The sequence below is a fragment of the Zingiber officinale genome, chromosome 3A (assembly GCF_018446385.1).
Source record: "Zingiber officinale cultivar Zhangliang chromosome 3A, Zo_v1.1, whole genome shotgun sequence".
NCBI classification, from domain to species: domain Eukaryota; kingdom Viridiplantae; phylum Streptophyta; class Magnoliopsida; order Zingiberales; family Zingiberaceae; genus Zingiber; species Zingiber officinale.
Window position 1 is genome coordinate 3,584,309 of NC_055990.1, and position 15,862 is coordinate 3,600,170.

The 15,862-nt window shown below is 40.1% G+C and overlaps 4 protein-coding genes across 5 annotated transcripts; 2 read left to right on the plus strand and 2 right to left on the minus strand.

The window, feature by feature from the left end:
- Positions 1–1,034: 1,034 nt before the first annotated feature.
- On the minus strand, positions 1,035–8,523 carry LOC122051061 (probable RNA-dependent RNA polymerase 2). The gene is made up of 4 exons (XM_042611992.1): positions 7,847–8,523; positions 5,283–7,159; positions 2,757–2,907; positions 1,035–2,048 (listed from the first exon to the last, which is right to left on the minus strand). Exons 1-4 carry the CDS (start codon positions 8,366–8,368, stop codon positions 1,302–1,304), a joined length of 3,297 nt encoding a protein of 1,098 aa, XP_042467926.1. The 5' UTR covers positions 8,369–8,523; the 3' UTR covers positions 1,035–1,301.
- A 72-nt stretch (positions 8,524–8,595) lies between these two features.
- Positions 8,596–11,123, plus strand: LOC122051063 (isocitrate dehydrogenase [NAD] regulatory subunit 1, mitochondrial-like). Its single transcript, XM_042611996.1, has 4 exons — positions 8,596–9,120; positions 10,212–10,451; positions 10,510–10,588; positions 10,670–11,123. Exons 1-4 carry the CDS (start codon positions 8,596–8,598, stop codon positions 10,942–10,944), a joined length of 1,119 nt encoding a protein of 372 aa, XP_042467930.1. The 3' UTR covers positions 10,945–11,123.
- A 43-nt stretch (positions 11,124–11,166) lies between these two features.
- Positions 11,167–14,098, plus strand: LOC122051062 (glycosyl hydrolase 5 family protein-like). 2 transcript variants are annotated; one of them, XM_042611995.1, is made up of 5 exons: positions 11,167–11,632; positions 11,728–11,975; positions 12,048–12,568; positions 12,640–13,061; positions 13,634–14,098. In XM_042611995.1, the coding sequence occupies exons 1-5, from the start codon at positions 11,201–11,203 to the stop codon at positions 13,658–13,660; spliced, it is 1,650 nt and encodes a 549-aa protein (XP_042467929.1). In that variant the 5' UTR covers positions 11,167–11,200; the 3' UTR covers positions 13,661–14,098. The 2 variants fall into 2 exon arrangements, with proteins under 2 accessions (XP_042467929.1, XP_042467928.1); XM_042611994.1 differs by having other exon boundaries at positions 12,640–14,098.
- A 193-nt stretch (positions 14,099–14,291) lies between these two features.
- Positions 14,292–15,613, minus strand: LOC122053472 (vignain-like). Its single transcript, XM_042615527.1, has 4 exons — positions 15,166–15,613; positions 14,846–15,081; positions 14,615–14,758; positions 14,292–14,522 (listed from the first exon to the last, which is right to left on the minus strand). The coding sequence occupies exons 1-4, from the start codon at positions 15,611–15,613 to the stop codon at positions 14,292–14,294; spliced, it is 1,059 nt and encodes a 352-aa protein (XP_042471461.1).
- Between the last annotated feature and the right edge of the window lie 249 nt (positions 15,614–15,862).

Sequence of the window (15,862 nt, forward strand, 5' to 3'; positions counted from 1 at the left end):
CCTAGCTTTTTTTTGTACATTCAAAGTCTGTAAGAGGCTACTCCGTCTGCACGAAGGAGATTTTTTTTAGTGGAGCTTTCAACTGTCTTGGATTAGCGATCACCTAAATTGTAACTAAGTAATTTTTTTGGTCCTCTAACTTTATTTCTATTATTGCTTTTAATGTTAATTATTTGTGCTTAATTAATTTGGCTATCCTTGCTAAGATTTGATTAACTTATTTTCAGGACTATTCACCCCCCTCTAGCCCGGTTTATGCGAACCTACAATGTCGATCGCATATCTTCAATTTGTCAATGCACTCGTTTACTTGATATACGTTATTGAATTTAGTCGGCATACTTTTTCCACGTGAAGAGGAGTCTTGATACAATGGTAAAGTTATTAGAGTTTTCAAAGTAACCTTTTACAAAGCATAATAAAGTCACGAATAAAATTTAGAGATCTACATTTATTATTGGGATCTGTAACCGTCAAGTTTCGAGTCCAAAAAGTAACATTTAGGGTCTCGTCGGAGCCTCTGAATATTTTATTACTATTTTTTTAGCAATTTTTATTTTTATGATATTTAGCGTATTTTTGATATTTATAGTATTTTAGTTATGGTTTATCTATATACGTCCTATAAGATAAGAATTGAGATCCATAAATTATGATTTCTTTCTTTTCTTTATTCTAGGGTTTAGATTTTATATAAATACCTATTGAATTGTACGAGGATTTATCTCTTAATTATTAATAAAGTTTTCTTTTGTGACAAATAATGATTTTCTCCTTGTTCAATTCCTCATTCTTGTTATCCCGTAAGATAATTATTAGTCCTTAAAATAATCGTTATACGTTAATTCTCATTAACCGGAGCTTGATGTTTATTTTTTATTTATTTAGTTCTTTGACTAGTTGATGCACCCTTACGGTTAGTCATCTTCTACTCTGATGATTTAACACACATCCATTGTTAAAAGGCAGTTCCAATTAGAACGGAAGTTCAACTCCATTTAGCTAGTTGATCGACTATCAGCGTTGCGATCTGATTTTCTGTTAATTAAATTGAGGCAGTTTCTAATAAGTGGAATAACACTCCACTTGACTGTAGAAAACACCATCTCTATCATACACACTTAATAGTTTCTTTTTTTTCGACAATTCACTCCCTTCTTGTCCACCTCCACTGCACCAATAGAAAACACCCATCTTTATCATACAAACTCAACATTATACTTAGGTGGACCAGAGTAAGACAATGTAACTGTTTAGATAATGCACAAGAAATACATATGAACACACACTTGCCATGACATTCAACTCTTCCTAGCCCTTGCCGCCTTTATCCTCAGCAAAACATCACTTACTATCCAAGGGAAGCTAAGGAATCGAGTTTCCGGACGATAGTCCGGATGGTAGGTCACTTGATACCATGCCGATGCCATCTTGAATAAGTCTTTTTCCGGGCAGCTGCACTTGAACCAACCGTCGACCTCTTCCTTCAAGTTTTTGACCCCAATCAACATCCGGTCCTTCATTTCTCCGTATCTCTTCCGATCCTTTTGTAAGTACGCAGACTTATTGCGCAAGTTGCCAGTCAGGATCTCATCTTCATGTTCTGCTCCATAGTAATTCATCAGTGAGCCCAGTTTCTCGGCGTACCGGCTGTAATATTCTTCTGCAGCACCAAGGAATGCCTCAAAACCTTCAACTAGTAGATCATAGTCGTAAACACATTGAGAAGTGATGGTTTCAGAATTTAAATCCTCATGATAACTTGATGCTGCTCGATATAGCTTCCCAATGACTCCAGGGGAATTGAACATGGGTTTCTCGAATCTTTCCATGAAGTCTGGGAATATTTTGGGTCGTAGTGCTCTTGGCATTTCTGCAGGAGCTCCAGTTTTTGCAAAGTCGACTGCCATGGAGTGAAGATTTGCTAGTTCGAGGCACTTGGAACACCTTGCTTTGCTCGGTTCGCTATCTGCATAAACCAGATGAGTGGTCGATATAGCGCCGAGATTATCATTGATCATGTAATTGACAAAATACTTCTGAATTTCCTGCATTCGGAAAAGATGTGTTAAAAGCTAATCAGAGGTGCACTCAGCATGGTGAAATGCAAATCAGAACTCAAAAGGAAGCACATTACTGTTCAAAAATATTTTAGGTGAAGGAATAATTGAGGGTGTTAAACTATAAGCCTGAGAACTATATAAAGGATAGAAAACCACAAAAACTTGGTTTCTCGTGTATTCTACTAAAATAATAATTTGCCAACTCTTTTGTAAAGATATTTAAGCATCATCCTGAAATAGGTACAAAGATCCTCTATACCACTAGTTAGCCAATTGGTAGATGAAAGGATGCATCAAATTAGGAGACTGAACAACGTCATCAACACAGTAAATATCGGAGATTGATCAAATGCATTATGTCCCTTTATCATCAAACTCAATACAAGGCTGCTTACATTTGAACATTGTACAAATTCAAATGATGGCTGGTCTCAGAGCCAAGATCTGGAGCATGCAAACATGTTTACAACATCATTACTTGCCAAAAGATGCTCTCTTTTGCGACAGATACTAGTCATTTTAGATAAACTTTTGTAGATAATTTTGTAAAATCCGTATACATTTTCTTGTCTATGCTGCAGAAATGAATGCTATCTGACGCTGAAAAACATATAATATCTCTCAATTAGTCACACACTTGCATCGAAGTATAAAAAACAGTGGCCATTGTAACATAAATCGCAATGTTCATACCTCTAGTTTCACATCATGGTCCATTATACGAGGCCTCGTGGGGGTGTAATCCATGGGTGCATCAGTCTCAGGAGGTATTAGGTTTTCATCCCAACAAACAAAGTAGAGGTCACCATCCAGATCTCCACCTGAACATTCATTTGGATGGGGCCTGCAAAAAGAGTGTAGCCAATAGCAACATGTTATACGATGCATTTACTAGAGAGACCAATACATATGATAACTCCAAGATGTGTTGTATAAAGAATTTAGCTTAAACAAGCATACTCCAGCTAGATCTGATTATTTCAAGTATTTGCACATAATCCAGCTTGTTCTTGACGGATGTATAGGTGTGGTGTCAAATGCTGGGTGGGTATGCAGGTGAACATCAAAGTATATGTCACAATCATTTAGTTTAAATGTTATACAAATGAGCATGTTAAGCAGAAAATAAAGAACCACTGCATTTAGTTCATTTTGATTTTCATTTGGGTTTCCTACAATGACTCTTAGCAGTTAAAAGGTAGAAAAAGAACTAGGCAGTTGAAATGAGTTGAAAGCAGAACTTTCAATGTACTCATAAAATTTGACAGAAAATTGTGCATTCTTAAAAAAATCATGCATCATAAAATCACATGAAAGACTATATGAATATCATGTATGTTTGATAGAGTTATCAAATGAAATGTTATTACTAGAAAGTCATCAGGTAAATACATCATTACAAATATATTCCTATAAGTTTCTCTGTCTTGTTTATGACATACACTACAATAAAAACAAAATACATTCTATTGAGCATAGTTATGACCTAAGAACCAACTTTTATGTGAAAGATATTGACAGTCAGTACAGAATAGATTAATCAAGTTTTAAAGTATCATTCTGTATCAGGATTTCAACCCTCAACCAAGAATGATATGATACAAACTTGATATTGTACCGTGCCAAAACTCCAAATGCTTTAACATGTGCCAAAGTGTGTTGACACTCAGCACGTTGAAGCATATTAAAATGAATTAAGATAGGTTTTATTCCATTATACCACTCAATTGATTTAATTCTACAAATAATAATTCTATTGTACCAACAGTCAACAAACTTCGGCATATATTAAAGGGACACCGGACATAAGTATGTGTCAAAGTGTGCTAACGTATACTCACTTCGGCATGTATCAAAGCGTACCAAAACTGAAAACAGCCTACTTTTTCTCCTATACTCACTTTTTTTTTTTACATGTAAACATAAGTTTATGAATATTAAAATTTTATTGCACCATATCGTGGCAACACCCAACACACATTAAATCAAGCTGCTACGAATTCATATAAGTTTTACACCTTTAATCTCCTTCCACTTTAAATTTTTTGTCTAAAGAAAAGGCTATATCAATTAGATAGTCAATTGAATTAAAGTTTTAGAGAAAATAAAAAATATAACAAACATCAAGTCAATAAAAGTTTGTTAATGAAGATATCATTAGTCAACTTAATTCATCCTAGCATATTTCAGCGCATGCCAAAGCAGTGTGTCGAGCATCAGCATAGTATCGTATACCTTCCCATGGGCGGCAAGGACAACATAAGAGATCACCATGTTTAATAATTTATTAGAATAATAGATTTCAATTGTGTTAGTCAACACAATGTGAAATTTCAAAAAGAAATAATAATTTGTACTTCTATCATCAATTATCAATTCAACGATGAATTTCTAGAATGATATCTATACTACATAGTATCACCATGATTCGACTAATACCGTTCTTTTGACGAATTCAAAGAAGAATTTGTAAATTTATAAAGTGAGCAGACAGTTTTCCATATCCAAGAGAAAATGTTTTTCTCCTATCAAATAAAACCCTAATTCCTCTTCTCGGGATTCTTAAATAAAGTTCACACTTTGACATGCAAACCAGCCTAAGAAACTCTCAATTCATTGATCAAAGATCAATGAAAGACTACAAAATGAAGTCGTTATATGTCTTAAAGGCTATATTTGTGTGGAATAGAACCATGGATAATCTTTTATTCATACAAACTACTGCAAATCATATGCATTCTTATTACACCATAATACACAATTTTAAATGGTGACCTACTGAAATAATGTCATGCTTCTTATCATGTATTCATAGTAAACAAGGAACTTGAAATCATGTAAAGGATTCTTTCAATTCCATGAAAGCTAGTGATAAATCTAATTTTGCACTGAAGCGTGCATTGCTGTTAAAGTTACAGAATCAAAGTCACAAATAAACAGAGACAAAATTATTTTTCGAAATGAAAGAAAAAGTAAAGTTCAGTCTTTAGTAAGCATCATATTAATTGACTCAAAGTCACTCAAATAGTAGTAAAACATTTATAGCATGCCCCAACTATACTTTTGTCCCAAAAGCAATTTGGCATATATGAAGAATTATAACTTCCAAATTATTTATGAACACATGTCCCAAATCAAAGACTTGTAAGTTATCATGTATAATTATATAATATTGTGTTCCTCAAGTTTAATTTATTTAAAAGTCACATGTTAACATACCTTTTACCTTTCTGAGGGAAAATAAGGCAGTCAACTAATCCCAAATAATCTATCAGAGGATCATAAACGGCCTGTAGGACTCGAATATCACCAGGATGAAGACATGGATTTTTTGTAACTAGAACCTTGCCAACTATTGTTGCAGTTATTTGGTCAGCATTTTTTATAAAATTTGTATTCTCCTTTTGAAGCTCTTCCTTTGTCATAGTTACCTTGATATATACCTGGCCATAGTCTAACACAGATGTTTCATCCAAACATCCAATAAGAACACGACCCTTTGGTACAAAGATCCGACATTTACTTCTGATATCCAATAACTGATATTCTCGATGAGCTTTAAGCATCATCAACAGATAAGGTTCTGAATTCGGTTTATACCCTTGAATGAGCATCTTTACAGCAGTTCTGATATCAGGTCCAGACAGTGTATCCAGTACCCTTAAGGCAATTTCCGTGTCAGTAAGCATTTTATCTAGCAACTGCATTTGGTCATGTTGCATCGATTCAAATATTTCATCCTTGACTCCTAGTGTAGACAGAAGGCACACAATCTCCCTATTCAGAAAGCATGGTTGATATTCACTCCACTTTGTGACACTAAGCATTGTGTTAGCTGACTCAAACTTCAGCATACTTCGCCTCAAGGACAGCTTCCAAAAAGATTTTCTATCACTAACTATTACCCCTTTATATCCACCGTATCTAATTTGAAACGCTGAAGGCGTATTACTTAATCCACACTTTTGAGCAATTTGTCTAGCAAATGGCAATGAAATTTTCCCAATACCATCTGAAAAGCAGTATTTCTTCCCATCTTCAGTGGTGATTTCAACATCTGGAATGATCTTCACATCTGGAGGTGGGACATTCATTGTTTGCATCGAAGAACTGAATAGCTGACCCATTCTAGCTGCACACTTAGAAACACTACGAATGCCATTGAAATGACCCATCCATTTTCTAATGGATTCTGCAGTCAAATTATCATTAGAGGCAAACATCCATACAGAATTTGACCGAAGCTGACTAGCAGAAAATGCCAAAAACTCAAACTTTTTTGAGCAAATGGGAAGCCCATCTCTGAGAATAGATAGTATACGAGTATAGATAGCAGTTCTGAAAGGTTCAGAAAACACACCACTGTCAATTTTTGCTGAGATTGCATCAGAAGGAAGCTTGCTCCAATCTTCATCAACAAAAGTTACCCTAAGGAAATCAGATGCATGAGCAGAAAAATGCTTTACTACATAATTTGACTTCTCAAGTTCTGGACCCAAACAGTAAATTCTAGAGGGGGTAACGAGAACTCTATAGCAACTCATCATATTCTGTGCTATAATACTCTTGCTGAATGGAGAAGTGCTAGATCTTTTTATCCTAGACAGCTCATCTTTGATGAACTGTACAGGATCATAACAAGTTGAAACCAACTTGTGCATCTTCATGAGGATCTTAATAGCTACGTCTGAAGGCAATCCTTTCAGAATATCAAATAGGTCAATGGTAACTTGTCTGAAAGTTATTTTCTGCATATGGACTAGAGAATTTATCTGGTAAAGAATCTCATATGGCACAGAGCAATCACCAAGGCAATTAAAGGAAACTAAGGAGGAAGAAGAAGATGATTTCCTTTTAGAAAGGATTAGTTCCCCGAGTGCCCTAGAGAAGGGCAGTTTTCTAAGGATCTCTGCACATGAGAGTCCATCCGAAAGTTGCAAACAGTAATAAAATGATTTCCCAATAGAGCCATTTGGAGAAAAATCTGTTGTCCGGACCCATAAAAACTGGATATCCTCTCTGCAAACTCGGAAACGATCGTTGGACTCCTTCTCAAGTCCATGGATCCTTACAAAACATCTAGGTGCATATTGGAGCTGAAATTTCACAGATTGAAGAATTCATTCAACAGCAATTGTTGGCAAGTATAAACTAAAATACAAATGAAAAAAAGGTAAAAGAATAGCCTCCAGATCTCTCCTAATTTATTCTGTCCTTTCCTAACAAAGATAAAACTCCATAAACATCTTTGGTAAGACGTGATCAGAGACAATCGAAAACAAGTATCCTTTTAATAGTGGGGGCTTACAACAATTAGTAGAAATATTTACTATGACCCAATACCTTGTTGTTAGATTAACCATATTTGGAGCAGTAATGAGAAAACCACTCATATTATATGCAAAGTCGATTGAATTATGCCATAAATATCAATATTATCTTATCCTAAAAGCTTTAATAAGTGGAATTTGAAAAAAAAAAAAATCCACCTTGTTTTGAATTTTATCATCTCATCAACAAAGCATGAATGAGAAACCAGATTCTGTAAAATCTAATTGACAAGGGAATTCAAACATAAGCTTTCCATTAGTTTTTTCTACAGACTTCATACTAAACATCCTCTACAGGTAAAACTCCCTGTTCCTCTTGTCATAACCAATATCAAACACCATTATTACAGACATTTCCGCACTGTAATCATGTAGAACATAGAAATATCCGATCTATAGAATTCCAAAGTACAAACTAATAGATTAGAATAGAAGTCAAATAAAAACTCAAACCTGTAGAAGAATTGATTCTCGTCCATCCAAGCAACAGCTACTCGATTCAAGAATGTCTCCAAACAAAACCTCGAGCTTATATTTCTCACCGCCATAGTCCACAAAAAGCTCCAGCTTTTTCCTCTCTGGCATGATCTCCACCCTCACCTGCTCCCAAGCCTCGAAGATTTCCATGTGGCCTTCGCCCACTAGCACACCGGCATGAAGCGCGGCTGCCTCAAGGCGGTTCTGGCCCTCAGAGGCCCTAACAACAATGTCGTTGTGGGAAGGGGAGACGGTAAGGCGGGCGTGTTGGAATAAGGGCAGGCGGCCTTCGTCATCAAGGAGACGAGCCCGCTCAGCGGCGGCAAAGGTGTCGAACTGGACGCGGCCGAAACCCTTGGACTTCCAGTTCCTGCGGGCGGTGGCGATCTTGCAGGCGTAGACGGAACCCACGGAAGCATCGAAGTAGTCGAAAAGCTCTGCAGCGACTGCCGTGTGGGGAATGTTGGAGACGTGGAGGGTAGCGCGAACGTCGGCCATCCCCGGTCATCAGAGAGGTTTAGGGTTGGGGTAATTTAAAAACAAAAAAAAAAGAAAAAAGAATTTACTATTTTAAGGTTCATAAAAAAAGGAAAGCTTGACCTTTCCACAAGCAACAAAAACCCAATTTTTTAGGGTATTTTCGAAATCTCATTAATACACCAATGATTTAGTAATGGCAAAGTCTGCGCCTCTAATCTGCACCCTAATCCCCATCCCAAATCTCGATGGCAAGGTCTACGCCGCTTCTGCGCCACCTCCTCCGCGGCGCCAGCACCGGCCGCGAACTGCATGCCCCTACCGATTTCCGTCGGTCGGTGACCTACATGCCCCGCCCGGGCGACGGCTCCCCGAGGCGCGTGACCTTGATCCCTGGCGACGGCATCGGGCCTCTCGTAACCGGCGCCGTACAGCAGGTCATGGAGGCGATGCATGCGCCGGTGAGCTTCGAGACCTACGAGGTCCACGGCGATATGACCTCTGTGCCGGTGGAGGTGCTCGAATCGATCCGGAGGAACAAGGTGTGCCTCAAGGGCGGCCTCCGGACGCCGATGGGCGGAGGGGTTAGCTCGCTAAACGTGCAGCTGAGGAAGGAGCTCGATCTCTACGCCTCGCTCGTCCACTGCTTCAGCCTGGAGGGCCTGCCGACCAGGCACGAGAAGGTGGATATCGTGGTGATCAGGGAGAACACGGAAGGGGAGTACTCCGGTCTAGAGCACGAGGTCGTCCCTGGCGTCGTAGAGAGTCTCAAAGTAAGTTCTTTCATTCCATGTTTCACTTAAAGCCCTAAAATTAGCAAAATTAAATTGTAATTCTTTTTTGTCTTTACTATATATTAGATTATATAGATCATTAGACAAATTATGATGGTAAAAGACGAATATGTTCGTCCCAGCGCCTCCGTTAATCTGTCCCAAGGTCAACACGGAGAGATAAATCACGAATGACTATTAGTAGTTGGAATAATGACTAGCACATAAGGGATTATTAGACAAATTATAGAACTATGTAAATGAATATTTACGTATTGAAGTTTTAAAATTACTAAATCAATCACATTATAGTAAGGACCCATAGATTTTATATTATTTTGAGATATCTAAGTACATAAAGAGCTCGAAATGATATGAAATTAGATTCTGTTAATTTTTTTAAATATGAATATGTTAAAAAAAAATCATTGTTTTTACTAGATTATATTAAATTGATGTATAAAAGCATGAATATAATTAGGAAAACTAGAGAAACACAAATGATATAGTTCTATGTCATGAATATAATTAGGAAAACTAGATAAACACAAATGATATAGTTCTATGTCATTCCAAATTCTTTATGTACGTTATTTTGGTCAAAATTGACTGATAATTATTTTGGTCAAAATCGACTGGTAGAATTAAAGAGTTTGGAATGATATGAAATCAGGTCATATGTATTTATCTAATTTTCATGATTATATATATTATTTAAATATCAATTGGTATACTATATCTGTCATTAAGAATATTACTATCATACTGTAACAATGGATTGAGATTGGAGGGACAAAATGGATATAGCATACATGATTCTGAAACTTTATATACATGATTTGGTAATTTGCCAATCATATGCCTCCCATCAACTAGCTGAGATGGTCAGGTGATGTGATGATGGTGGTTTACACATTGAACACGTGAACTTTGATTTACCTCCCTACCTTTTGCACAGTGCCGATTATTTCAGTTCATCAAGCTGTTTTAATTTGATCAAACAATCTGATGAATCGAAATAATTCAAAAAAAAAAATTTAAAAAGTTAAGAAAAGAAAAGAAAATGTAATCTTGGCTGATGCATTTGCTAGGTGATAACAAAGTTCTGTTCTGAGCGAATTGCGAAGTATGCTTTTGAGTATGCTTACCTCAACAACAGAAGGAAAGTCACAGCCGTGCACAAGGCCAACATCATGAAACTCGCAGACGGATTGTTCTTGGAATCTTGCCGTGAGGTCGCAACAAAATATCCAGGGATCGACTATAACGAGATCATCGTCGACAATTGCTGCATGCAGCTCGTTTCGAAGCCCGAGCAGTTTGATGTTATGGTACGTGTGTTCTTGTCGGTTGCCCCTGTAAGAACTTCGCTGACACCTTCTTTTGCAGGTCACTCCGAATCTTTATGGCACTCTGATCGCAAACACTGCCGCAGGGATCGCCGGAGGCACCGGCGTCATGCCAGGAGGTTGGTTGGTTCGAACGAAGATCCGACTGCCGGATTGTCGTGGTTGGTTGGTTGATTTTTTTTTTTTTTAAATCATCTCAGGTAATGTCGGACAAGATCATGCGGTGTTCGAGCAAGGTGCTTCGGCTGGCAACGTGGGGAATGAGAAAATAGAGGAGCAGAGGAAAGCGAACCCGGTGGCGCTGCTCCTGTCGTCTGCGATGATGCTGAGGCATCTCCGGTTCCCGTCTTTCGCCGATCGACTGGAGACCGCCGTGAAGCTCGTGATCGCCGGTGGCAAATGCAGGACCAAGGACTTGGGAGGGAGCAGCACGACCCAGGAAGTCGTGGATGCGGTCATTGCGAATCTGGACTGAGGGAAATCGATTTGATGTTCTGCGTTCTTTGTTTGTTCTTGCTTATTTCTTTCTTCTTCGCTCAATAATTGGGGGAGATTCCAGCTTCCAAATTGGATGTTACAGATCTTGATTATTATTATTTTTTTTTAACAATAATTAAAGAAGCGGTTTGTTGCTGTTGCGTGAAGGCGTTGATTTCGCTAAATTGATCATGACTCGAACCATAAATTGGTTGTCTTCTTCTGTGTCGCAGCGCAATCACCAGAGTGGATCGATGGTCGCAGCATCCGCCACGAACTGCCTCCTCCTCCTCCTCCTCTTCCTCTTCTCCTTTTTCCTCCTAACGTGCACGCCGGCTTCCTCTGGCGCCGACATCGTCTTCCCGCTCTCCACCAGCTCCAGATGGGTCGTCGACGGCGCGGGGCGGCGGGTGAAGCTGGCGTGCGCCAACTGGGCGGCCCACCTCGAGCCGGCGGTGGCGGAGGGGCTGAGCAAGCAGCCTCTGGACGCCATCTCCAGGAGCGTCGCCGCCATGGGCTTCAACTGCGTCCGCCTCACCTGGCCCCTCTTCCTCCTCACCGACCCTTCTCTCGCTTCCCTCACCGTCCGGCGCTCGCTGGACGGCCTCGGGCTCTTCGAGTCCACCGCCGGCGTCCGCGTTAACAACCCCGCCCTGCTCGATCTCACCCTCCTCCAGGCCTTCCAGGTCCCCCAAATCTCGCCCTTTCTCCTTTTCATATACAAATTTCACATTGAATCGGATAGGATCATCATCCAAATATATTCATCCGTGTTGAACAGGCTGTTGTGTCAAATCTAGCAAGCAACAAGCTGATGGTGATACTGGACAACCAGATAAGCAAACCAGGTTGGTGCTGTAGTCGATACGACGGCAATGGATTCTTCGGGGACAAGTACTTCGACCCAGATGAATGGCTGGAAGGCCTGGAGATGATGGCAACAATCTTCAATGGTTCATCCAGTGTTGTCGGCATGAGCTTGAGGAACGAGCTCCGAGGGCCAAAGCAAAACATCAGCCTCTGGTACAGGTACAAAATCCAACAATTCTTCTCTTGTTTGCTCAAAACTTTGTTATACATGTCTTTGTCATCTCGAATCAGGTATATGCAAAGAGGTGCAGAGATCGTGCATTCGGCAAATCCAAACATCCTTGTCATTCTATCTGGTCTAGATTATGACAAAGACCTCAGCTTCCTGTCTCGAAACCAGGTGGATCTGAGCTTCAAAGGAAAGCTTGTGTTTGAGTACCATTGGTATGGGTTCTCAGATGGTGGCAACTGGACTGCCGACAACCCTAACCAAGTTTGCGCGATGGTAATTGGAAACATCACCAGAAAAGTAGGGTTTTTGCTGGAGCAAGGCTGGCCATTGTTCCTGTCTGAGTTTGGGGTTGATCAAAGTGGGGCAAATGAGGTTGATAACAGATTCCTCAACTGTTTCTTGAGTTATGCAGCTGAGAAGGACATAGATTGGGCTATTTGGGCATTGCAAGGAAGTTACTATGTGAGAGAAGGGCAATTAGGGTTTGATGAGACATATGGACTTCTGAGCTGGGACTGGTGTAAGCCCAGGAATTCCAGCTTTGTTCAAAGACTTGCTGCCATCCAATATCCATTCCTAGGTATATGTTAACTTTTCCAAACGTTTGTAGTTTCTGGTATGAGATCATTATGAAGCTTAATTGTGCCACAGGTCCTGGCCTTTCGAAAAATTCACCATACAATGTCATATTTCATCCAATGACTGGCCTTTGCATTGTGATGAACTCTCGACTGAAGCAAATTCAGCTGGGACAGTGTTCCGAATCCGACGCCTGGAGCTACACAAAAAAGCTAAAACTGATGCTGAAAGGAACCCAGTTTTGCTTGCAAGCTGAAGGTGTGGGTAAACCAGTGAAACTGGGGACAAGTTGCAAGGATAGCAGATCGAGATGGGAACCAATATCCGACTCGAAATTGCACATTTCATCCAATCTTACAGACCATGGTGGTGTTATGTGTTTGGACATCGGAGACAAAGGCGTTATCGTGACCGATCTCTGCAAGTGTTTAAGCTTAGATGGAACTTGCAATCCTGACAGCCAGTGGTTCAGTATTGTAAGAAGCAATAGGGAAGTAAATGGCCTAATCTTGAGAAAGTTTCTTCCTCAATTCATAGCAGTTGAGCAAGGAAATTCCCTAGCATGACTGTTAATCTGTATGAAGCAATAAATCTATGCAAAATATTTGTATATATATCATCATCATCATTATTTTTTTCACTTTTAATATTCAATAACCCTAATACTTCTCACTACTAGAATATAATCGTTTCTCTGCTTCGTTAATAGGAATTTCTGTAATCCATTCATTCCTATGTTTATCATTCAGTTCTTGTTTCTCTAGACGTGTTGTATGCTTAAGTGGTCAATAATAGAGATACCAAGTGGACCATGCAGCCTCTTGCCTCCAATTCTTTGTTCGTCTTCTCGTTTTGAACCTGAGGTTGATTGTATAAGGTATAACACTGCTAGTTTAATCATTGTTCTAGATGAGATCAATAGAATTAGATACTTGGCACTGGTTTTAGTTGGTCATCAACCTTTTCTTCTCAATACAGAGCCAAAATGTCTTAAACAAGCCAATGCATCAGAACAACAAAACTGCTTTAGGATTGAGCTTCTGCTAATGTTGTACTCTTTTGTCAGGGAAACGATGTGCGCACTCAGTATTGATCAGGAACAAGCTAAATTGGCAAGAGAACCTTTGGAGCAAAAACAAAAGGAGGAGAATAAGATTCAGACACAGATTCTTCCAGCAAAGAAGTTGTACATAGCAGAAGATGACCCAATCAGATGCTATGATCGATGATCGACTTGAAATCGTCAAACTCTTGCTTGGTTTTCGGATCTTGAACAAATGGACCTGATCGATTGTTCTCTTTTGTAAAAGAACAAGCACTTTTCCTTGTTTGAATTCACTGAAAAGTGCATATTGCCTCACGAGTCAAGTGCTCTAGTTTCATTATAGATCTTTCTCATGCATCTGCAATCTGTGAAATGGTTGAAAGGTTGTCACTTAACAAAAGTTCCTTTTGATTGGGAGTTGTTCTTCTCTTTATTGAGACATATTGCATTTCCATCATTATGAAGCAGTAGTTTGTTCTATCCTCATTGGATTGCGAAGAAGATAATATAGGATTTTATTTATTATCTTATTCAAACTATTAATATAGCTGTTTGCACCAAGATGTTGCAGCCCTAAAGAATACAAAGTTCTACATGTCGAAAACTTACAAAATAGCAACTAAATTTCTTCTTATGCATTGGCAAACAACATCTTCAAAGTTCCTTAAGAGACTCGCAGTTAAATTGGGTTGGGAGATGTCTTAATAGGATAAGATGCTTGCATGGCAATGCCACACAACCCCTCTTTTGCTGAGATCCCTCTTTGCATCCTCATATACCCTTGCTCACCCCACTCTAATCCCCACGAGTTCTTCACTATCCAATACTTCATCCCATCTGAAGTTGCTCCATACCCGATAATCGCAACTCCATGATCGAGATCGGTTCCGCAATTCCCAGTGAAGACACCCTACAATGAAGGAAAGAAGGCAACCATGTTGGTTAGAACACATTACATCACGCAAAGATCATTGTGAAAAACAAATGGAGCGTGCAAATTACTTGAGAGTAGAATTGGAAATCCTTGCCACCCCCTGCTTCTATAGCGACCGATACAGGTTGCTTTGCCACGGCTTTCATCAGATCATCCTCACTGTCGATGGGAACATCCTCGTGCCCATCGATCACAACGGCATGAGAGTTTTTCTGCGTCGACAACAGTGTATGCTCTCGAATTAGCTGTATATATATCTCGACTTGGAGCTAGCTATATGCAGTACGCTAGCTAGGTACCTTCTCAATGTCACATTTGTTTTGTTTAGCTACGTAAGGGTAGACTTCCTCTGTTGTAATCCCACCATTTTCTTTGATGAAGTCGAAGGCATCACCCATTAGGCCTCCGTCGCATCCTCTGTTAGTGTCAGTGTCGCAGTCGACGAGTTCTTGCTCCGATAAGGATACAAGCTTATTCGTCCTGATCTGATTGATCCCCTCCACCGAAGCCACGGTCGAGAAGGCCCAACAGCTCCCTAGAATTGATGTTTGAATGAAGTACGTACTTCAGAGAGTCATGCTCTGTTTTAAATGTTAGCTAGCTTATAAATCAAACTCACCGCATTTGCCTTGATCCTTGACGTCAGTGACCGCGCCCTTCTGCCTCCAATCAATGGCGCCAGGGAGGTCGACGGCATTCTCGTACATGAAGCTCCCGTTGCCGGTTCTGCCAATATCTCTGAACGAGCCGTGGGGGTTAATCCTCGACCCGGCATAGGTGCGCCTGAACTCCTCCCGCGTCGTGTCCCCGAACTTATTCAGGCTCAAGTTGTAGCTCTTTCCCATCCTGTTGGACTCGTGTACGTACTTGGCGTTCTCCTTGAAGACATCAAACCGTAGGTGCTTCTCGCGGTGGGTTCGAGCCACCCTGTGGTGGCTCGACCACCTCTCGTACAACTCCCACAGGCTGTCCTCGGTCGCGAGATCCTCCTCGGTGAAGGGGATGCTCTTGACTCGCACCGAGGCCAGTGCTATCGCCACCGCCAACACGAGCAGTGCCTTTCCCATCCCTCCCTTCCTTCGTTACTTCGCAGGGAATAGGCTGCATGGAAGCGTTTATATAGGCCTTGGCTGGGCTGCTAATACAGTGTGAAGAGATTAATGTCGATGTAGTAGGAGTTTGTTACTTTGTTATGGGATTCTTGTCCTCGCATGTCTATGCTGGTGATGGAGAAGTGCCTTATTGTTGGAGATGAGCTCCGTGCCTGAGGCTTCCAGATTATGGCATCGTAACCGTTCTTGTCCTCTGATACAGGA